A 21,704-nucleotide genomic window follows, 5' to 3' on the forward strand; every position below is an offset into this window, starting at 1 on the left:
AGTGGCGTGATCTCAGCTCACTGCAACCACCACCTCCTGGGCTCAAGAGATTCTCATGCGTCAGCCTCCTGAGTAGCTGGGATTACGGGCACACGCCACCATGACTGGCTAATTTTTGTATTTTTAGTAGAGATGGGGTTTCACCATGTTGGCCAGGCTGGTCTCGAATTCCTGACCTCAAGTGATCCGCCTGCCTCAGCCTCCCAAAGTGCTGGAATTACAGGTGTGAGCCCCTGCACCTGAGGAAAGGCTGCCCTTTAATTAATTCCAGTGCATCACTGGACTAAGTGTTGCCCAAAGTAATTCAGGATTCCTGGGGAGGAATCAGAACACCTGTTTGGAACCAAAAGCTGATTCTCAGCTAGAGCCTCAGTAAATGGCAACTTGCAGAAGTGCTCTTTGCTTTACAGAGGAAGATGAAGCCCAGAGACACGACGTGACCTGTGTGGAGGTGTGGAGTGAGGCAGCCGTGGAGCTGCAGTGCCTTACCTCAGAGCCTGGGGGCACTGGACCTGCACCATCCCCCTGTCCTTGTCTTGGAAGAAACTCTCCAGGTCTTCCTCATCTTCAGAGAGGTTTTCATCACTCTCTGGGTCAGACTGAAAGAGAGACTCCAACAGACACCATCTGCCTTTCTGCTTCAGTTCCTGTAAGGTCTGGTAAATGCTCCCAGTTGAGTCAGAAGTAGAATCTATCTCCTCCTCTGGGCTGAGGAACTCGTCAAGTTTGCTGGCCCTGGGCAAAACCAGCCCATCCCCGGACAGCTCCTCTCCTGCCTCTGTGTCTGCGAAGGACTCGGGGGGAAATATCTAAAATAGAATAGAAATAGGCTGTGGGTCGAACAATAATTTCAAAGGTATTCAAATCATAACTTAATTTCGCTTTGAATAAGCTTCTGTATATTAGGGACTGGGGAGAATTTGGGGTCTGCCAGATGCACTGGCTCACACCTGTAATCCCAACACTTTGGGAGGAATTTTTAAAAATAAGGTGTGTTTCTTGGTCTAAAGAAATTTCACAACTTGGTCTATGAAGTGCACTTGGTTGAAGGGATGGAGAGGCAAGTGAAGAGCTGAAGTTGGTTCCCTGTGCCATACAGTGCAGTAAGCTTTTACAGAGTACCTCACCTACACCAGGCTTTCTGACCCCTGCACTCCAGGAATCCTGCCCATGATGATGGCCACACTCTCCCTTACTTGGGTTTTAACCTACTTCTTGCTCATCTTCCTTCTCTCCCTTCCCTTATTTCTACTCCTCTGCTTTCCTCATGTTCTAGCTAATTTGCACTCTGTCAAGGAATGGATGATGGCTGGGTGCAGTGGCTCATGCCTGTAATCCCAGCATTTTGGGAGGCCGAGGGAGGTGGATCACCTGAGGTCAGGAGTTCAAGACCAGCTTGACCAACATGGTGAAATCCCGTCTCTACAAAAATACAAAAATTAGTTGGGCGTTGTGGCGGGTGCCTGTAATCTCAGCTACTGGGGAGGCTGAGGCAGGAGAATCGCTTGAACCCGGGAGGCGGAGGTGGCAGTGAGATGACATTGCGCCACTGCACTCCAGCCTGGGCAACAAGAGTGATGCTCCGTCTCAAAAAAAAAAAAAAAAAAGGAATGGATGATTAACAAGACAGACAGTATGGTCTGGCTGGAAGAGCAATGTCTTAAGAAGTGGGACACACAATTAACTTTTTCAGTACTCCATTCATTCATAAAATATTTACTGGGTGCCTGATGTGCACTGGGCATTTGGCTGAGAACAAGACAAACAAGGTCCTTACTCTCATGAAGCTTACACTGTAGTAAGAGGAGACAGACAATATAAGATGATGATAAATTCTGTGAAAACCAAAAACAACTGTGAGGTTATAAAAAGATGGAGTGCCTATGGAAAGCTTTTTGGTTGATAAAGTCCATCAGGTTAAGGTTATTAGGAATGTACTTGTAATCAGTACATCAGTTAGGCTTATTAACTTGCTGCAGGACACTACGGAAAACCATAGGGAACTTAGGGTTGAGGGTGTGATTTTTATAGGGTTGGCTTCCCTGATTGATTCAGGGAACCAGGTATCAACTCTGGAATGGTGCTGTCATGAAGTGGGGACAATTTAGTTAAGTGAATGATTGAGCAATTTTTTTTTTTTGAGACAGGTTCTTGCTCTGTCACCCAGGTTCTGGAGTGCAGTGGTGCAATCATGCCTCACTGCAGCCTGAACCTCCTGAGCTCAGGTGATGATCCTCCCACCTCAGCCTCCCGAGTATCTGGGACTACAGCACACACCATCACACCTGGCTAATTTTTGTATTTTTTGTAGAGATGGGGTTTCACCATGCTTCCCAGGCTGGTCTCCAACACCTGAGCTCAAATGATCCGCCTGCCTTGGCCTCCCAAAGTGCTGGGATTACAGGCGTGAGCCATTGGGCCCCGCCCAACGGCAATTCTTATTCAAAAGGTGAGAAGAATAAAGTAGGGTGGGTAAGTAATTGATCAGTAAGCCTTTTGGAAGAAGGGGTGTTAGTAATTTTGCACCTATGTTATGGCCCTGAGAGAAACACTGTTTCCTGATGCTCTTGCCGTTGGCATTATCTATGCCTATGACAGTCTGAGTTATACTTTCTCAGTCCTGGGCTGATTTTTATTTTTCATTGTGGAGGAATTTTGAATTGACACTTGATTGATGAGGAGCCAGGCTTACTAAAATCCAGGGTAAGAGTCAGAGATATGTATGCACCCTAGCCCTGGCTCTGCTACAGTGTGTGATCTTGGGCACGTTTTTTCTTTTCTTTTAAAGACAACTTTATTAAGATATAATTTCTATACAATATATTCACTTATTTAAAGTGTACAATTCAGTGGTTTTAGTATATACACAGAGTTGTGCAACTACCATCACAATTTTAGAACACCTTCATCGCCCTTAAAAGAAATGCCATACGCTTTAGTAGTCACTCCCTATTTCCCCTAACCCTCCACACCCCACCCCACCAGCCCTAAGCAACTGCCAATCTACTTTTTGTCTTTAATAATTTGGGGTCCACCAGGTGCACTGGCTCACGCCTGTAATCCCAGCACTTTGGGAGGCCTTGGCTGGTGGATCACTGGAGGCACGTGCCACCACACCTGGCTAATTTTTTTTTTTTTTTGAGACGGAGTCTCGCTCTGTCGCCAGGCTAGAGTGCAGTGGTGCAATCTTGGCTCACTGCAACCTCCACCTCCCGGGTCCAAGTGATTCTCCTGCCTCAGCCTCCCGAGTAGCTAGGACTACAGGCGCGCACCACCATGCCCAGATAATTTTTTGTATTTTTTTGTTTGTTTTTGTTTTTGAGACAGAGTTTTGCTCTTGTTGCCCAGGCTGGAGTGCAATGGCACAATCTCGGCTCACCGCAAGCTCCACCTCCCAGGTTCAAGCAATTCTCTTGCCTCAGCCTCCCGAGTAGCTGGGATTACAGGCATGTGCCACCACGTCCAGCTAATTTTGTATTTTTTTAAGTAGAGACAGGGTTTCTCCATGTTGGTCAGGCTGGTCTTGAACTCCTGACCTCAGGTCCCAAAGTGCTGCATTACAGGAGTAAGCCACCGCACCCGGCCAATTTTTGTATTTTTAGTAGAGACGGGGTTTTGCCATGGAAACCAGCCTGGTCTCGATCTCTTGACCTCATGATCCGCTTTCCTTGGTCTCCCAAAGTGCTGGGATTACAGGCGTGAGCCACCGCGCCTGGCCAATTTTTTTTTTTTTTTTTTTTTAATTTTTAGACGGAGTTTCACCATGTTGGCCAGGCTGGTCTCGAACTCCTGACCTCAGGTGATCCACCCGCCTCGGCCTCCCAAAGTGCTGGGATTACAGGCGTGAACCACCACGCCCGGCCAAATTTGGGGAGCAATTTTCTTAATCTCTTTGTGCCTCAGTTTTCTCTTCTACAAAAATGAGACGACAATTGTACTACTGGTCATAGAGTACTAAGAGGATAAGCGAAAACTGAGTGACATTGCCTATGAAGAGCCTCGTATAAAGTCCGAGAGGTTCAGGTCTCTAAGTCAGAGTCCGCCTCCTGGTCCCTAAACGCTCATTTTAATCCCACGCCCCTCCGTGACACGCCCCTGCTGTCTGTCTCCAAGGCAACGCCCAACAGTTTCCTCTCTGGGATTCCTTTCCCGGGGGCAGTCTCTTTTCTCTCCTCACCTGACGGCTCCCCTCCGCGCCTCCGGGGGCTCCCTCAGGCCTCCCCACGGTCATTTCAGCTGGACAGAGGCAGCAGCGACAGTGACAGCGATAGTGGCAGCAGCGGCGGCAACGAGAGCTATGCGGAGCCAGGGTCCACCCCTTTCTAGCTTTGGCGTCTGGTTGGCTTCCAGGGCAGCCTCCGATCCATCCCGCCCGAGGAGGCAAGGTTCGTTTTCCGATTGGCCTATTTTCTCGGCGCATTTTATTTCCGGTTCTGAGGACGCCGCGGAAGCGGGACCGGATTGGAGTGCTCTGCTCCGGACGCACTACGTAGGTGGGTCTGCGGAAGTTCTGAGTGCGACGGCGCAGGTCTGCACCATGGCGGCCCGGCTTGTGAGCCGATGCGGGGCTGTGCGTGCAGCTCCCCACAGCGGCCCGCTGGCGTCCTGCCGCAGGTGGTCCGGCGCCTCAACAGACACCGTGTATGACGTGGTGGTGTCGGGTGGAGGCCTGGTGGGCGCTGCCATGGCCTGTGCCTTGGGTAAGCCCCTCTCCAGGCTACTAGTGGCCGGAAACCGGGCCGCGGAGGCACGATGAGAGCCGTGAGAGCCCTAGCACGACTTGCCCAAAGACAATTTCTCAGGTCTCGCGACGCTTCTCCCCTGCCCTCCTAGAGGAACCCCAGGGCACGCCGGAATGCGTGTGGTCCTTCAGGGTCCATTAGGGTCAAAAGTGGGAGGAGCGTTCAGAGTGTGTTCTACTCATGGGAAAACAGGCCTTCCCGGGGTTATTTATAAATGAGAGTTCCAGTTTCTCCAGATCCTGGACAGTACTTGTCATTGTCTTTTTGTTTATAGACATTCTAGTGGGTGTAAGTAAAGTGGGATCTCCAGGTTTTGACTTGTATTTCCCTAATGATTAATGATGTTGAATATCCTTTCATATGTTTATTGGTCATTTGTATATCTTCTTTGGAGAAATGCCTATTTAGACCCTTTGCCCGGTTTTTAATTGAGCAGTTTGTCTCTTGAATACTGTGGTAAGAGTTATTTTTATTTTTTGAGACAGGGTCTTCCGCTGTGCCCAGGCTGCAGTGCAGTGGCACGATCACGGTTCACTGTAGCCTCAACCTCCCTGGCTCAATTGATCCTCCTGCCTCTGCCTCCCAAATAGCTGGGACTGCAGGCATGCGCCACCACTCGGCTGATTTTTGTGTTTTTTTTGTAGAGACGAGGTCTCACTATGTTGCCCAGGCTGGTCTGGAACTCCTGGGCTCAAGCAATCCACCTGCCTCAGCCTCCCAAAGTGCTGGGATTACCGGCATAAGCAACCCTGCCTGGCCGTTATTTTGTTTATTCTGTATAAGTCCCTTATCTGATAAATGACTTGCAAATATTTTCTTCCATTTTGTAGTCTTTTCACTTTTTTTTTTCCCTGAGATGGAGTTTCGCTCTTGTTGCCCAGGATGGAGTACAATGGCATGATCTCAGCTCACTGCAACCTCTGGGATTACAGGCTTGTGCCACCACACCTGGCTAATTTTTGTATTTTTAGTAGAGACGGGGTTTCACCATATTGGCCAGGCTGGTCTCGAACTCCTGATCTCGTGATCCACCTGCCCCTTCCTCCCAAAGTGCTGGGATTACAGGCATGAATCACCATGCTCGGCCCATTATGAGATTTTTTTTGTGTGATTTTTTTTTTTTTTTAGCTCATCAGCTATCATTAATATTAGTGTTTTTTTATATGTGACCCAAGACAATTCTTCCACTGTGGCCTGGGGAAGCCAAAAGATTGGACACCCTGATCTAAGGGCAGCTGTTCCACCCTATGATGCTCATCTCACAAGATACACAAAATTTAACTTAAAGCAGATCATAGACTTCTGTAACAGGGTGGTTCTCATGGCTGCTTGGGAGGCTGAGGCAGGAGAATCGCTTGAAACTGGAAGGGGGAGGTTGCAGTGAGCTGAGATCGCGCCACTGCACTCCAGCCTGGGCAACAAGAGCGATACTCGATATCTCAAAAAAAAAAAAAAAAAAAGAAGATAGTGTCCTTTACAGAGCATGCTCTACAGAGCATGTCCCTGTGCCCCATCCTCCACAGCAAAAGCTGCCAAGCTTTTGTCTGTATGGCTGGAGCTAACTTTTTTTTTTTTTTTTTTGAGACAGAGTCTCTGCTCTGTCACCCAGGCTGGAGTGCAGTGGCAGGATCCCAGCTCACTGCAACCTCTGCCTCCCAGGTTCCAGTGATTCTCCTGCCTCAGCCTTCTGAGGAGCTGGGACCACAGGCGCCCACCATCACACCTGGCTAATTTTTGTGTTTTTAGTAGAGATGGGGTTTCACCATGTTGCCCACGCTGGTCTTGAACTCCTGAGCTCAACTGATCCATCACCTCAGTCTCCCAAAGTGCTGGGATTATAGGTGTGACCCACTGTGCCTGACCTTTCTTTCTTTTCTTTTTTGTAGTTTTTGAGACAGGGTTTTGCTCTGTCCCCCAGGTAGGAGTGCAGTTGCACAAACATGGCTCAGGCGTGCCACCATGCCTGGCTAGTTAAAAAAAATTTTTTTTTGTAGAGACAGGGTCTCGCCATGTTGCCCAGGCTGGTCTTGAATTCCTAGGCTTGAGCAATCCTCCCACCTCGGCCTCCCAAAATGCTGAGATTACAGGCGTTAGCCACCATGCCTGGCTCACGTTTTCTTTTATAAACTCTAATTCTTTCTTTTTGAGACAGAATTTTGCTCTTGTTGCCCTGGCTGGAGTGCAGTGGTGCAATCTCCTCCTCCCAGGATCAAGCGATTCTCCTGCCTCAGCCTCCCAAGTAGCTGGGATTACAGGTGCCCGCCATCACACCTGGCTAATTTTTTTGTATTTTTAGTAGAGACGGGTTTCACCATGTTGGCCAGGCTGGTGTTGAACTCCTGACCTCAGGTGATCTGTCCACCTCGGCCTTCAAAGTGCTGGGATTACAGGTGTGAGCCACCGCACCGGCCTTTATAAACTCTAATTCTTTATTCTTGGTTTAATCTTGAGACTGCATTGAATTTTGCTTGTTTATTCCACTTTTTCTTTTGAACAGGAGTTGTAATTTTTAGTGACTTAATACTCTGGAGATTGAAAAGAACTGGTGTTTAAATACTATAGTCTAACTTTTTTACTTCATTTTTCCTTTCTAGGGCATTCTGTTTGCTAGTTAGGTGTTTGCCATTATCTGCTTCTTGGCACGTGGCATGTAGTGGTCTTTGGAGAAGTCTTACAGTTGTAGGCAGGGTGGTTCTCATAGCTAAAATGGTGGTATATGTTATTGCTTAGGACTCTGCATGGGTATAGTGTTTATGTTCTCTGTAAGAAATTCATATTCTAAGGTTTAAGTGGTTACTCTGTTGTTTCTCTTGGTAATGGGAAAGGAAATTCTTGATTTTCCTAAGATGATATAAATTTTTTTTTTTAAGGATATGATATTCACTTTCATGACAAGAAAATCCTGTTGCTCGAAGCAGGTCCAAAGAAAGTACTGGAGAAATTGTCAGAAACTTACAGCAACAGGGTCAGCTCCATTTCCCCTGGCTCTGCAACGCTTCTCAGTAGTGAGTAGAAGATCCTCCTTCAAAGATCCAATCTCCTTTCCTACTTAGCTTTCTAGTGTATCCCATGGGGCAGAGTCATCAGAGCATCTGACAAGGAGGGAGCTCACTGAGGTGGGTGGAGAGAGGGGGTGGGATTGGTAGTCTAGGGCAGAGTTGAAGATGTGGACCCCTGCAGTTGCTACTGCCTCAACTCCCTGTCTGAGGAATGCATCCTTGAGGCATGTGGGTCCATCATGTTGACTTCACTTGTGATGTTGTGTCATTATGAATTGGTGGAACTGAAATCATATGAACTAATCATGAACATTCACTTTGAATAGCAGTGCTCTCTTCATCCTGAGTCAAGCCCTCTAGCAAGCTAGGGAGCTTACACGTGAAATTCCCTTGGGGTGCAGATGAATAATGTGTGCACATGGAACCAGTTAGCAAATTGTCATTAGGTCTGCTAGATGTTTCCCTCAGACCATCCTGTCTGAAACCACCCCATCTCAAATTGAACTCTTCCATCACTTTCTAGCCCCTTTCCCTGCTCTATTTTTCTTCATAATGCTTACTACTACCTGGCATTATATTATGTGTTTGTTTTTTATTGTCCATCTCTCCAATTAGAATGTTAACTGCAGAAGGCCAGGGACTTTGTCCATTGGTTTCCCACTTTACTGTATTTGGCACATAGTCGGTGCTCAGTAAATATTTCCTCAATGAATAAATCTGTTCAGTGCTATGAAGAGCTAAAAAATAGAACATAGGCCAGGCACAGTCATGGGTACCTATAGTCCTGGCCACTTGGAAGGCTGAGATGGGAGGATTGCTTGAGCCCAGGAGTTTAAGTCTAGCGTGGGCAACATACCAAGACCTTGTATCTTGAAAAAGAAAAAACAAATGGTTTCAAGTTACTAGAAATTCTTTGTAAAAATAATTTTTCAAAAATTGTCTTTAGGAGGTTTATAACTTCAGTAGGATGATGAAGAAAAAGAACAATATGGATTTGGGGCCGGGTGCGGTGGCTCACGCCTGTAATCCCAGCACTTTGGGAGGCTGAGGCGGGCGGATCACAGGGTCAGGCGATTGAGATCATCCTGGCTAACACGGTGAAACCCCGTCTCTACTAAAAATACAAAAAAATAAGCCGGGCATGGCGGCGGATGCCTGTAGTCCCAGCTGCTGCGGAGGCTGAGGCAGTAGAATAGGGTGAACCCGGGAGGCAGAGCTTGCAGTGAGCCGAGATCCCGCCACTGCACTCCAGCCTGGGCTACAGAGCGAGAGTCCATCTCAAAAAAAAAAAAAAAATACATGGATTTGGTTTTCGTTTTTAATTTCCCCTACTTTATGTGATCATGGAAGCTGAGTCTTTTTTTTTTTTTTTGAGATGGAGTCTCGCTCTGTCGCCCAGGCTGGAGTGCAGTGGCACGATCTCGGCTCACTGCAAGCTCCGCCTCCCGGGTTCAGGCCATTCTCCTACCTCAGCCTCCGGAGTAGCTGGGACTACAGGCGCCCGCCACCACGCCCAGCTGATTTTTTGTATTTTTTAGTGAAGATGAGGTTTCACGGTGTTAGCCAGGATGGTCTCTATCTCCTGATCTCATGATCCGCCCGCCTCGGTCTCCCAAAGTGCTGGGATTACAGGCATGAGCCACCGCGCCCGGCAGAAGCTGGGTCTTTTTTCATGCTATGCAACCTGGAACTGGGGAACAGAGTAGCTTAGGTACTAACATCAAACAAGATAGAAGTGGAGAGTATTATTGAAGAACACTGAAAACAACCTCTTACGTAACAGGATGGAGGGACAAGGGGGAGCCCAGGTCCTTGTGAAGTCACTCTGGTCTATAGATCCTTTCTTTTGTAGGTTTTGGTGCCTGGGACCATATCTGCAACATAAGATACAGAGCCTTTCGGCGAATGCAGGTGCCCCTTTATCTTTTCAATTTTGTCAAGATGTCTTGGTCTGTCTTGTGTTAAGATATTGGAGTCCACTTTCTCCAAGTGTTCTGTGAATGTAGGAGGAATCAGACAAGGTTCACATTCAGTCCGAGGAAGTGGGGAGAAGCATTCCCAGGAGAATTTTCTTCTCATTTTATATTTTCCTACCAGAGAGGCTGACAAATTGTGATTTTCTGCTCTGTCACTTGGGAAAGCAATATTGTTTCTGATTGGAGTGATGTTTCCCTCTTGGTTTTAATGCAGACTTTCCTTTTGTGTTTCCAGGTGTGGGACGCCTGCTCAGAGGCCCTGATAATGTTTGATAAGGATAATTTAGATGATATGGGCTATATCGTGGAGAATGATGTCATCATGCATGCTCTCACTAAGCAGTTGGAGGCTGTGTCTGGTGAGGCCCCCATCTTCCATCTTGCATTCATTGGGAAGTGAACTGCTTAGGACTTACTGGAAGAAAGGATCTCTTTTACAATATTCAGTGTCCACCATAAAGAAATCCTCTGATGGCCGGGTGCGGTGGCTCACGCCTGTAATCCCAGCACTTTTGGAGGCTAAGGCGGGCGGATCACGAGGTCAGGAGATGGAGACCATCCTGGCTAACATGGTGAAACCCTGTCTCTACTAAAAATACAAAGAAACAATTAGCCGGGCATGGTGGCGGGCACCTATAGACCCAGCTACTCGGGAGGCTGAGGCAGGAGAATGGCGTGAACCCAGGAGGTGGAGCTTGCAGTGAGCCGAGATCACGCCACTGCACTCCAGCCTGGGCGACAGAGCAAGACTCCGTCTCAAAAAAAAAAAAAAATTCCTCTGATGATTATTTCACGGTGCTGGATACTTAGAAGTGGAATTGCTGGGTCATATAATAATTCTATGTTTAATATTTTCAGAAGCTGCCAAACTTTTCTGAAGAGGCTATACAATTTCACTTTCCCACCAGTCTATAAGGGTTCCAGTTTCTCCACATCCTCACCAACGCTTATTTTCCTTCTGTAAAAAAAAAACCGTAGCCATCCTGTTGAGAGTGAAGTGGTATCTCATTGTAGTAGTGGTTGCATTTCCTTAATAACTAATGATGCTGAGTATCTTTTCATGTCCTTACTGGCCATTTGTGTATCCACTTTGGAGAAATGTCTGTTCAAAATATTTTGCCTGTTTTTAAATTGGATTATTTGTTTTTGAGTTATAGGAGTTCTTTATATATTTTAAATATAAATTTATCAGTTATGCGGTTTGCAAATATCTTAATGTTCTAGAGAGAGAAAAATTGGAAGTAACTTAAATGCTTTTTGATATTGGATAGTAGTTCATGCAGTGAACCATGATGTAGCTTTTAAAGATAATTTGAATCTAAAATTTAATAACTTATAAATTTGTTCCATAATATATTGGGTCATATGATCACACTTGTGTGTGCATGTACATGCATAGGAAATTGTCTGGAAAGTCATACACCAAAGCTGTAATTGCAGTTGTCTCTGAGTAGTTTAAGAGTGATTTTTCTCCACTTGAACCTTTCTTTGTTGTCCAGACTTCTACAGCGAGCTTATTATTATTATTATTATTATTTTTTTTTTTTGGAGATGGAGTCTCGCTCTGTCGCCCAGGCTGGAGTGCAGTGGCACAATCTCGGCTCACTGCAAGCTCGGCCTCCCAGGTTCACACCATTCTCCTGCTTCAGCCTCTGGAGTAGCTGGGACTATAGGCGCCTGCCACCGTGCCCAGCTAATTATTTGTATTTTTAGTAGAGATGGGGTTTCACCGTGGTCTCAATCTCCTGACCTCATGATCCACCCACCTCAGCCTCCCAAAGTGCTGGGATTACAGGCGTAAGCCACTGTGCTGGCCCTCTATTATTTAAATCGCTTTGTTGACAGTATGACTGACTGACATACAAAAAGCTGTAAATGATGTATATACAGGCTGATGTTTTTGGAGATAGTGTTTTGTTTTGTTTTGAGACAAGGTCTTGCTTTGTCCTCCCTGGCTGGGGTGCAGTGGCTTAAGCAATCCTCTCACCTCAGCCTCCTGACTAACTGGGACGACAGGTGTGCACCATCACGCCTGGTTAATTTTTTGTAAAGATGGGGTTTTACCATGTTGCTCAGGCTGGTCTTGAACTCCTGGGCTCAAGTGATCCTCCTGCCTCAGCCTCCCTAAGTTCTAGGATTACGAGCATGAGCCACCCGTGCCTGGCCATAGAGCGTATTGTTTTTATGACCAGAAAAATAAAATGATTTCCAGCTGGAAGAAAATCTTTTGTAGTCTAGGATTTGTTTCAGCCTATGGTATTCCCAGCCTGTCTACTGTAAAAGCAAACACGGGCTCATTTAAGCGTAGAGTGAAAATGGAGGCACAGAAGCATGTGGACAGTAAGAAAGAGTGCCTCTGACAGAGTTCACTGAGAACTTCAATGTCTTTTTTTGACATTGAGTTATCTCTGTGGCTTCTGTCATTTATTAGCTCAGACCACAGCATTAATTACTGATTTTTTTAATCTTAAATGACAAGACACTGCTGTCCTGGGACCTTGCTTTAGGTTTAGTTATGGCTTTTTCCTCAGCCTATGTGGCCCACCTTTCTAATTTTTTTTCCTCTCTTTTGACCTCCCCAGACCGAGTGACGGTTCTCTACAGGAGCAAAGCCATTCGCTATACCTGGCCTTGTCCATTTCCTATGGCCGACTCCAGCCCTTGGGTTCATATCACCCTAGGTGATGGCAGCACCTTCCAGACCAAATTGTTGGTAGTTGAAGATTGTTATTTTGCTAGGGGTCTTGTATATCTACATCTTATCCTAGATTCTAGGGACTCTGGTTTTAGATTTAAGCTATAGTTTAATTTTAGGCAAAACTTTTGGTTATGAGGACCAGTACCTATTCAGGCCAGCTCAAGTGGAGATGGTCTCATCGTAAATCCTGTACAGGGAGCAATCTCATGGGCCGTCTTAGGTTGTGAAATAACAGATAGCTGGGCCTCACAGGACAGGCACCAGAGTGTCGGGAATGGAGGCTGTTCTTTCCCTCTGAGGAGTCTGTGGTCATTGATCTCTTGCCTCTCATTTTTCTCCTTTCTGCTCACAAGCTTCCCTTTTTGCATGGCAGCCATTCCTAACCCTACATCAGAACTATTCAGCTCCAGTGCGTGCCCCATACTGAAACTTTCCTTATTGCTCTCTAGTTCAAATATCAGGAGGGCCTGGCTGAGTTTAACTCATGGCTGGCACCTGTTCAGTCATGTCCAGCTTTGGCTCTGTTGGCTGAGGCTGATGTGACAGTGCAGGGGCTCCACCTCTAGGGGCTGTGAGTGAAGCAGGCCTGATGGAATTATCCTGCCACACAACAATCAGAGCTGGAGGAAACTTTAGGGGGCAGAGAAAAACTTCTGAAGCAGTTTATGAAGAGGCTGGAAGACTTAGCAGGCTCATGTGTCCATGCAGATAGGTGCAGATGGTCACAACTCCGGAGTACGGCAGGCTGTTGGAATCCAGAATGTGAGCTGGAACTATGACCAGTCTGCTGTTGTGGCTACTCTGCATTTATCAGAGGTAAGATCCTGAGCTGCCATCTGGGGACTTTATTCATAGGCACTAGGTACTTCACAGAGAAACTCTTCTCCTCTCTGTTGCAGGCCACAGAAAACAACGTAGCCTGGCAGAGATTTCTTCCCTCTGGGCCTATTGCTCTGCTCCCGGTAAGAGGTCCTTCTGGCCAGTCCGCCCACATGCATGCAGCCTTTCCTCTTCACTTTCTCTCAGCCTTTTTCTGGTTTCAAGGGAATCTGCCCAGGCTGTTTGTAAGTTCCCTTTTTGTCTTTTTATGCTTGAGAGTTTCCAAGTGCAGCAGAGTCTTAGCCGTTGGTATTGGTGTTCTTTTGACACAGCTCTCAGACACCTTGAGTTCCTTGGTTTGGTCCACGTCCCATGAACATGCAGCAGAGCTAGTTACCATGGATGAGGAAAAATTTGTGGATGCCGTTAACTCTGCCTTTGTGAGTATCAATTTACCCAGCTGATGATGTGTTGCAGGGGGAGATACAGAAAGGTGTTTTTTTTTTTTTTTTTTGAAACGGAGCCTTGCCAGGGTGGAGCGCAGTGGCACGATCTTGGCTCACTGTGCAATCTCCGCCTCCCGGGTTCAAGCGATTCTCCTGCCTCAGCCTCCCAAGTAGCTGGGACTACAGGCACGTGCCACCACGCCCAGCTAATTTTTGTATTTTTAGTAGAAATGAGGTTTCACCATGTTGGCCAGGCTGGTCTCAAACTCCTGACCTCAAGTGATCTGCCTGCCTTGGCCTCCCAAAGTGCTGGGATTACAGGCGTGAGCCACTGCACCCAGCCAGAAAGGTGGTTTTGAGTCAGGAAAAAGGAGTAACCAGTCAGCTGTCCCTTTGTACTTTGTAACTATAATGCTTGGTCTGGATTATGTGGAGGAGTGTATACACGGAAATGCAAAACAATAGAAATAATAAATAATAACCTTTTGAGGGTTGTGGGCTGCTGTTAGGCTGACTGAAACAGCTGCCTGGGTGGTGGTTAGCATTGGCCTTTTTTTGAAGCTGTAACACTTGGATTATTTTGAACAGTTCTACTAGGTTGCAGCTACCTGAACCTTTCAAGCCTGATTCATTGGAAGTATTCCTAGGGAAAGGCCGAGCGAATTTCAGCATGGGGCTTAAGAGTAAGCTTAGTAGATAGATGTGGGTTCAAAAATGAACAGGTTCTACCTGTTCATTTCCTGGAAAATGTAAATAGTATCACTAACTGCTCAGGATTGAATAAAGACTTTCAAAATGAGAGAACTTTTGTAAAATCCATGGAACATCTTTAGTACATTGTAGGTGCTCAACAAATACTAATAATTCTGGAGTAGACACAGCCTTTGGATAATATGGGTACCAGTATTACTTTTGGAGCCTAAATGACACTCAAAGCCTGCTACCTTCACACCAAAGACTCCACTGCTGTGTAGTAGCAACAAGAATAAAGGGAACTGAACATACTGAAATGGATTCCGAGATAAATGGTGAACACTACCCTACTCTGGGCCATTTAGTATATATTCCTGGCACAGGTCTAGGTCCTCTGCAGTGCAGTCATTCACCATTAATTGTCCTTTCTATGTAGCAGGCTCTGGAGATACTGAGAACAGTCTCCGCTTTCAGGAAGTTCATAGTCAAGTAAGGAAGACCGTAAATGACAATCTCCGTACAGTGATAGAAGTATGCATAGGATGCTGTGGAAGCATACAGGGGGGAAACACAGAGAAAGACTGGAGGAGTTAAAAAGAGGCGATGTCTTCTGGATGCTCTGAGATGTTATCCTAATGAAATAGAGACGGGCATTCTAAGCAGAGGAGAGTCATGGAGGTAGAAGGATACTGTGTGATGAGCTATACTGTGGCTGGTGCGTGGTTATTGAGGGTGGGGACTAGTGAAAGGTGAAGCTCAGAAGTAGGCAGGGGCCAGCTCATGTACAGTTTGGCTAGATCTTAAAACCTCTGGGGAGTGATGAGAAGTTGCTTTTCACTTGAGGGGCTTATCACTTGTCAAGATCAGTGTAGGCAAGTTGGGTAGCATTAGCCTAAGCTTTGGTTACAAACAAGATTTCTTTATTGAATTTTTAATTCCCTGCTACTCACATTTCACCTTGTTTGTCTTGTGGCTGATGCTGCTCAGTGGAGTGATGCTGACCACACGGACTTCATCGACACAGCTGGTGCCATGCTGCAGTATGCTGTCAGCCTTCTGAAGCCCACTAAGGTCTCGGCTCGCCAGCTGCCCCCAAGCGTAGCCAGGGTGGATGCCAAAAGCCGAGTTCTGTTTCCTCTTGGGTTGGGACATGCTGCTGAGTACGTCAGGCCTCGGGTGGCGCTCATTGGGTAAGACGATAACAGAGCAGGGCCACTCCCTTCTCACTTTGCTGCCAGAGGTCACACCTGAACTCTGCTTTATTCTTAGGGATGCAGCCCACAGAGTCCATCCGCTTGCAGGACAGGGTGTCAACATGGGCTTTGGGGATATCTCCAGCTTGGCCCATCACCTCAGTACGGCAGCCTTCAATGGGAAGGACTTAGGTAAGGATTCAGGTACTATGGGGAAGTATCCAGAGGTCATATAGTTAGGCAAGATCAGGGCCCACAGTAGCAAGAGGGAGTGGACATAAAATATATCTGGTTTGCTAGGAGATGGAAGAAAACCTTATTATTGGATTAGGGATTTAATCTTTCCTCTGCCCTTCAGGTTCCATGAGCCACCTCACAGGTTATGAAACAGAAAGACAGCGTCACAACACTGCTCTTCTGGCTGCTACAGACTTACTAAAAAGGCTCTATTCTACCAGTGCCTCCCCGCTTGTGTTGCTCAGGACGTGGGGCTTGCAGGCCACAAATGCAGTGTCTCCACTCAAAGTAAGAGGTTGCTCAGAGGAATGACTTTGCAAACAGCTCTTAATTTCTTTTGCTTTTTTTTGAAACAGAGTCTTGGTCTTATCGCCCAGGATGGAGTGCAGTGGCACAATTTCCACTCACTGCAGCCTCTGCCTCCCAGGTTCAAGTGATTATCCTGCCTCAGCCTCCCAAGTAGCTGGGATTACAGGCGCCCGCCACACCTGGCTAATTTTCTTATTTTTAGTAGAGATGGGGTTTCACCATGTTGGCCAAGCTGGTCTTGAACTCCTGACCTCGTGATCCGCCTGCCTCGGCCTCCCAAAGTGCTGGGATTACAGGCGTGAGCCACTGCGGCTGGCCCACAGCTCTTAATTTCTTTGAATTAATTTTCTTGGCTGTAAAATTATTATCTTTATGTGTTTGCCTTCCCAAGGGTTACAAGCAGAAGAGTACTTGCTAGGCTTTTAGGTGTTACGGCCCACATCTAAGCAATAACTATGTATAAAAAGGGCTTAAAAATAGTGAATAGGGAGTGTGGTGGCACATGCCTGTAGTCCTAGCTATTCAGGAGACTGAGGCAAGAGGGTAATTTAAGCCTAGGAGTTTGAGGCTGCAGTGAGCTATGATCACATCATTGTTACTCAGACTGGGTGACAGAGTTAAGACCAGTCTCTTGAAAAAAAAAATGAATAGGGATTTCTAATGATGAAGATGTTTAAGCTCCTTTTGCTGCTTGACTAGTTTCATCCCTGAGAACTTCCATTTAAAGATATGTTTTTTCTGATGGGTGCAGTGGCTCACACCTGTAATCCCAGCACTTTAGGAGGCTGGGGAGGGAGGATTGCTTGAGCCCAGGAGTTTGAGGCTGCAGTGAGCTATGATCACACCACTGCACTCCAGCCCAGTCAACAGAGTGAGACCCTGTCTCTAAAACGTGTGTATATGTATGTATATTTTTCTTTTTTTAGCTGAAATAAAACAAGGACACTTGGGAAGAATACCTACGTGATTATTATCTACAATAATTATTTTCTTCACCTTACTGTGTTAAGAGTTTCATTCACTTTTATTTTTTCTCCAGGAACAGATTATGGCCTTTGCAAGCAAATGAGTACTCCTCTCCTAAAGAAAGATTACGTTGATGAAAAAGAACATCCTGCCCAGGACCCATCATACATATTTTCAAGATCTTATTTAATTTAATAAACTTACTTTACATTAAAATTCTCTTTTTCTTCTTTGCTTAATGGGCCTGTGGCACCCAAATAATGAATGATAATTTGCTGTGAGGAGCGTATATTAGCCAGACCAAAGGAAAAAACTTCGAAGGAAGACTTACAATTTGGTTGAAAAGAGCTTTTTATTACTAAAAAACCCACAAGGTGCTGTCTCACTCATTTCCAGTTGTTAATCATTTCTAAAGAGAAAATTTACATTTTGTTTTAATGTTGGTCATAAATTTATAGTTGTTTTTTGATAGAGGTAAGAATTAGACTCGATGCATTTTTGTTAGAATTGCTGTTTAAATGTTAACATCAGAATGCAAATTAAATATAAATTGCTTTAACCTTTGTTACAGGTATACTGGACTTTCTGAAAGGAAAACCAGGTCTCATTAATGCTAGTTATTACTTTATCACAGCACCAGATTTCCATTTTATTTATGGTTCCTCTCTGGGACACCACTGTCGGTTTAATAAAACAATAATTCATTGCACAGGTCCGAAGACCTCAGGAACCAGATCACAAGGGAAACCGATTAGCAGCAGAATTTGTTCATGTTTGGTGGCAGACTGGTGGCCAACTGGAGGGAGGGGAGTTTTACTGTGGGTTTTTGAAGAGGTCTCGTCACAAGACCAGAGATGCCTCTTGAAGAGATTTTTAGGTTGTGGGTTTGCTTACTCTAAAGAACATCTTGCCCAGAAGTCTGATTTGAGATGAAATGAAGAGAAACAGTCTGCTTTTGAACCAAGTAAGGTATTCTTGGGAATAATTTTTAGAGCCATGAGAAACCTATTCTTACAGGGGTGCTTTTCAGGCAAATGCAGAAAATTTAAAAGATTCTAGAACAAAAAAGTGACAATGTCACAACCTTGCTGGAATCTCAGGAAAAAGAATGAAAGATGGCAGCTGCTGTGAAAAGCTGTGTGACTCCTGGCGGAGACTGCAGGGACAAGGTCATCTTTCACAAAAAATGGAAAGGTGGCCTAGATGAGGAGGATACAGACTCTCCAGAAGTTATGCAAACAAAATCAGGCAAGACGAAGAATTTTAAGGCACACCTCCATTGGCCCACAGAGAGTGTTCTTCATATGACAATGATGTTAAACACCATCTGTCACGTACCAGGCCATGTCCTAAGTATTTTAAATGTGTTAACACATCTACAAAGAGGAAACTATTAGAATCTGTAGGACCTCTTAAGCCCAAAGGGTCTACTGCAGGCAGGATGGGCGTTACAGAAAAAAATAAAAACTCTCATTCCAGATTGCTCCTAAGATGGACAAATTGGTTACTTCTCCAGAAGGTCTAATCAAGGTTAACAAAATAGGTAAGTTCGTGGAGTTAGAATGCATCTACCCTGGAGTTCGGAGGTATTTGGGATGACCAAAGGAGTCTGCTGGACAGTATGTGTGTTTTACAAAATGGCCCCCACAGTGATTAAAGACCAGAGACTTATATCTCTGCATTTGTCAAGCTGGAACAGTCTTCAGTGAACACAGCTTACCTCTTTTAAAACTGCTGGTTTCTACTGAAGGAAACATGGATGACATTTAGTGTTCTGTGACTGGTCTGGCACCCTACTTTTGTTGACAAAGATGGGAAGGGGTCTAAAAGTCATGTCACTTATAAAGAACTTGGGAGGAACTTTTTTCAAAAGATCCAAAGATTTTGGAAGGAGAGATTAGAGCAGAACTAAGACCACTTAGAAGATAGGTAGATTTCAGCTCAATATAAGGAATTTTTTTTAACATCAGTGCAGTTCCAAATGGAATAAGCTGTTTGAACATGGCTTAGCAGAAGCTGAATGACAACCTGTTAGAAATTCTAGGGAATTCTGCACTGAGTACAACATTGGATTATTTCTTTGGGCTGTTTCCAACTCAAGATTCTGTTATTTCATTATAAGCATTTTGAGGAAGGCAGTTGGTATAAAGGTGACCTTAGTAATAAAAGTCAGTGTGAAGTCTAAAGAAATTCCACAATGAATTTAAAGACAACAAGAATTTTAGGGACAAGGATACAGAAATTTGCCTAGTAACTTGCACACAGCAGATGGTAAATATTTATTGACTCAATGGAGTAATGTTAAAAATAAGGTTTCCCATGGACTGTGTGAGGGCCAGGCATACTTAACATCCTTTGTGAGAGAGAGGATGGAAACGGAGTCTACTGTGAAAGCCACAAGTTTGGGGAAATACACTCCTGCAAAGAAGCTGGAGGTTAACAACCAAGGCAAAGGGGCCAGACCACAGGGAGATCTTCCAGGTCCAAGAGCACCGCAGGGCAGATGAGAAGCAGGGATGATTATGTTGAAAGTGCAAGATAAGGCCAGGCGCGGTGTCTCATGCCTGTAATCCCAGCACTTTGGGAAGCGGGTGGATCAACTGAGATCAGGAGTTGGAAACCAGCCTGGCCAACATGGTGAAACCCCATCTCTACTAAAAATACAAAAATTAGCCAGGAATGGTGGTGGGCACCTGTAATCCCAGCTCTTCAGGAGGCTGACAACAAGAATCGCTTGAACCTGGGGGCAGAGGTTGCAGTGAGCTGAGATTGCGCCACTCCACTCTAGCCTGAGCAACAGAGCAAGACTCCATCTCAAAAAAAAGTGCAAGATAATGAATTTGGGGTAAATAATTCACAGTCAAGAGCTCTGAGCACTTGGATTCAAAAAGAGAACATGAGGGACATTAAATATGGTTCTCCCTGGAAATGTTGGTCCACTGTACTGATGTGGGCTGAGAGAGCCAACCAAATCCAAGTGGGGTTTTGTCAGGAACGGTATTGCAAACTCTGAACTAGATAAATAATTCAAAGGATATTAGCTAAAGTGATCAGGGACCAGGACAGGAAGGTACTGTTACAAACGGAGAGAATAAAAGGGCAAACTGAAATAATAGATCCTGGAATAGCACAGACACTGACCTCTGACCACAGACCAAAAGTTAGGGCCTAGTTGTATTTCTTAGAAATACAAAGAAAACAAGTTTAGAATCATAGAAAACACTGTTAACACATTAGCCTGGGAGGTGGTACTGGCACTGAATATACACATATCCATAAAGTCGGATATGTTCATTAATCCCAGAGTTGACTGATAAAATGCTGATTAAAGCAAAGGTAGGCTATATGAGGCAGCCACACCCTCCCAAAACATGTCCCCAGAGACCGGGTGGCCTTCTTTCTTAAGGCTGTAATTTATGCACAGTTAGGAGTTACTCTCTCATCCTATTAATATTTAGGATGGCTCTCAGCTGGCTGATTGGAGCTAACACAGAATAGGATCATACAGATTCTGACATGGTCCCATTTTGTGTTGTTGAATTATACATGGAAAGCAAAACCAGGTTTTTTTTTTCTCTCTCTTTTTCAGGGGAGGTGGGTGCAGATAAGGGTGGGCAGGGCACTGTATAGGGAGGAAAAAAATATTGATATTGATGGGTCTTGGGATTGCAATAAGTCAGTTTACCATTTAAGAAGAAAATTTAAATATTCAGTGGAATGAGGCACTCAAAGGGTTGAAATGCGATTTTTCTTTGGTTTCCAGGGACCTGTCCCTGGGCTCTCACTCCAAGGTTAAGTTCCAAAGCTATACTTTTTGGCTCACAGGGCTCTCTGTGATGCTCTGGTGCCAGCTGTGTACTCTTGAGTGGTTAGGCAGCAGTTCACATTAGATGTGTAAAATTAATTAAACCTAAATCTCTAGGCTCAAGTCCAGGATGTCCCCAGACTAGTTCAGAAACTAAGTGCTCTCTCCTCCCCTTAAAAAGGTGTTGGCAAATGCAGGTCTCCAAGGAAGTACGTGGCCTCAATGGGAGATGCCCAGAGACTGCAACAGGTGAAAGGTGGCCCCCAAGGCCCAGCCCGTCTCTATGTTGTTCACTTTCTTTGTGAGCTGTTGAGAAGAAAAAAAGTCTTCACCTTTTCATCCAGTTTCCAACTCTAGCAAGCACAGCTCTTGGGCAGAAAATATTGGCAAAGAATATCCACATGGGCAAACCAAGGCAAAACTGACAGAAGCCAGTCTTTGCAGGCTTCCCGCTACTCTGTAACAATTTCCTTCCGGCCATGGCCCATTGGCCATTGCCCCTACACCCACCATTCTCATATCTGAACTGAATGCTTCTGGCCCAGGTTGTGGCCCATCAGGCCTTCTAGAGAGATAGTTTAGACAGACAGTATTCTGAACTCTTTCCCTAACGTTGAAACTACACAAAGTATCCCCTGCTTTATTTTCTGATTCACTAATTTCAGATAAGGCAACTTGTAATGATAATAGATGTGGCAGAAAGAGCATGGTCAGGAGGTGAGAATAGATCTAGGGGTAGGAAAGAACAAACCAAGCTTCTCAACTCCTACTATGTAAGCAAGTGCCTCTTCCTAAGCACTAATAATAACCAAACATGGGGC

The 21,704-nt window shown here is 45.4% G+C and overlaps 3 protein-coding genes across 18 annotated transcripts in view; 1 reads left to right on the forward strand and 2 right to left on the reverse strand.

Moving 5' to 3' along the window:
• The window catches only part of FAM161B (FAM161 centrosomal protein B), a 17,990-nt gene extending 13,394 nt beyond the window's left edge, over window positions 1–4,596 (reverse strand). Inside the window, exons 1-3 of one of the 3 annotated variants that reach the window (XM_034937793.3) lie at window positions 4,178–4,310; window positions 1,721–1,793; window positions 490–809 (exon numbers count right to left, since the gene is read on the reverse strand). In XM_034937793.3, coding sequence (XP_034793684.1) covers window positions 490–809; window positions 1,721–1,783 — 383 coding nt within the window. In that variant the 5' untranslated portion in view covers window positions 1,784–1,793; window positions 4,178–4,310. Of the gene's footprint in view, window positions 1–489; window positions 810–1,720; window positions 1,794–4,177 lie in introns of all 3 variants that reach the window. The other 2 variants (XM_008977893.5, XM_003824150.6) reach the window with 2 other exon arrangements.
• COQ6 (coenzyme Q6, monooxygenase) lies at window positions 4,568–17,294 on the forward strand. 3 transcript variants are annotated; one of them, XM_034937798.3, is made up of 11 exons: window positions 4,568–4,700; window positions 7,613–7,747; window positions 9,953–10,076; window positions 12,300–12,430; window positions 13,124–13,231; window positions 13,315–13,479; window positions 13,567–13,674; window positions 15,361–15,563; window positions 15,643–15,758; window positions 15,925–16,091; window positions 17,152–17,294. In XM_034937798.3, the coding sequence occupies exons 1-11, from the start codon at window positions 4,644–4,646 to the stop codon at window positions 17,179–17,181; spliced, it is 1,344 nt and encodes a 447-aa protein (XP_034793689.1). In that variant the 5' UTR covers window positions 4,568–4,643; the 3' UTR covers window positions 17,182–17,294. The 3 variants fall into 3 exon arrangements, with proteins under 3 accessions (XP_034793689.1, XP_034793690.1, XP_063452391.1); XM_034937799.3 differs by having other exon boundaries at window positions 13,315–13,377; XM_063596321.1 differs by lacking the exons at window positions 4,568–4,700; window positions 7,613–7,747; window positions 12,300–12,430 and adding an exon at window positions 9,592–9,652 and having other exon boundaries at window positions 13,315–13,377.
• A 117-nt stretch (window positions 17,295–17,411) lies between these two features.
• ENTPD5 (ectonucleoside triphosphate diphosphohydrolase 5 (inactive)) overlaps window positions 17,412–21,704 on the reverse strand; it is a 56,145-nt gene continuing 51,852 nt past the window's right edge. For all 12 annotated transcript variants that reach the window (XM_034937804.3, XM_034937801.3, XM_057299756.2 and 9 more), the window contains one exon: window positions 17,412–21,189. In XM_034937804.3, coding sequence (XP_034793695.1) covers window positions 21,103–21,189 — 87 coding nt within the window. In that variant the 3' untranslated portion in view covers window positions 17,412–21,102. The remainder of the gene's footprint in view (window positions 21,190–21,704) is intronic.

The sequence above is a fragment of the Pan paniscus genome, chromosome 15, assembly GCF_029289425.2.
Source record: "Pan paniscus chromosome 15, NHGRI_mPanPan1-v2.0_pri, whole genome shotgun sequence".
NCBI classification, from domain to species: domain Eukaryota; kingdom Metazoa; phylum Chordata; class Mammalia; order Primates; family Hominidae; genus Pan; species Pan paniscus.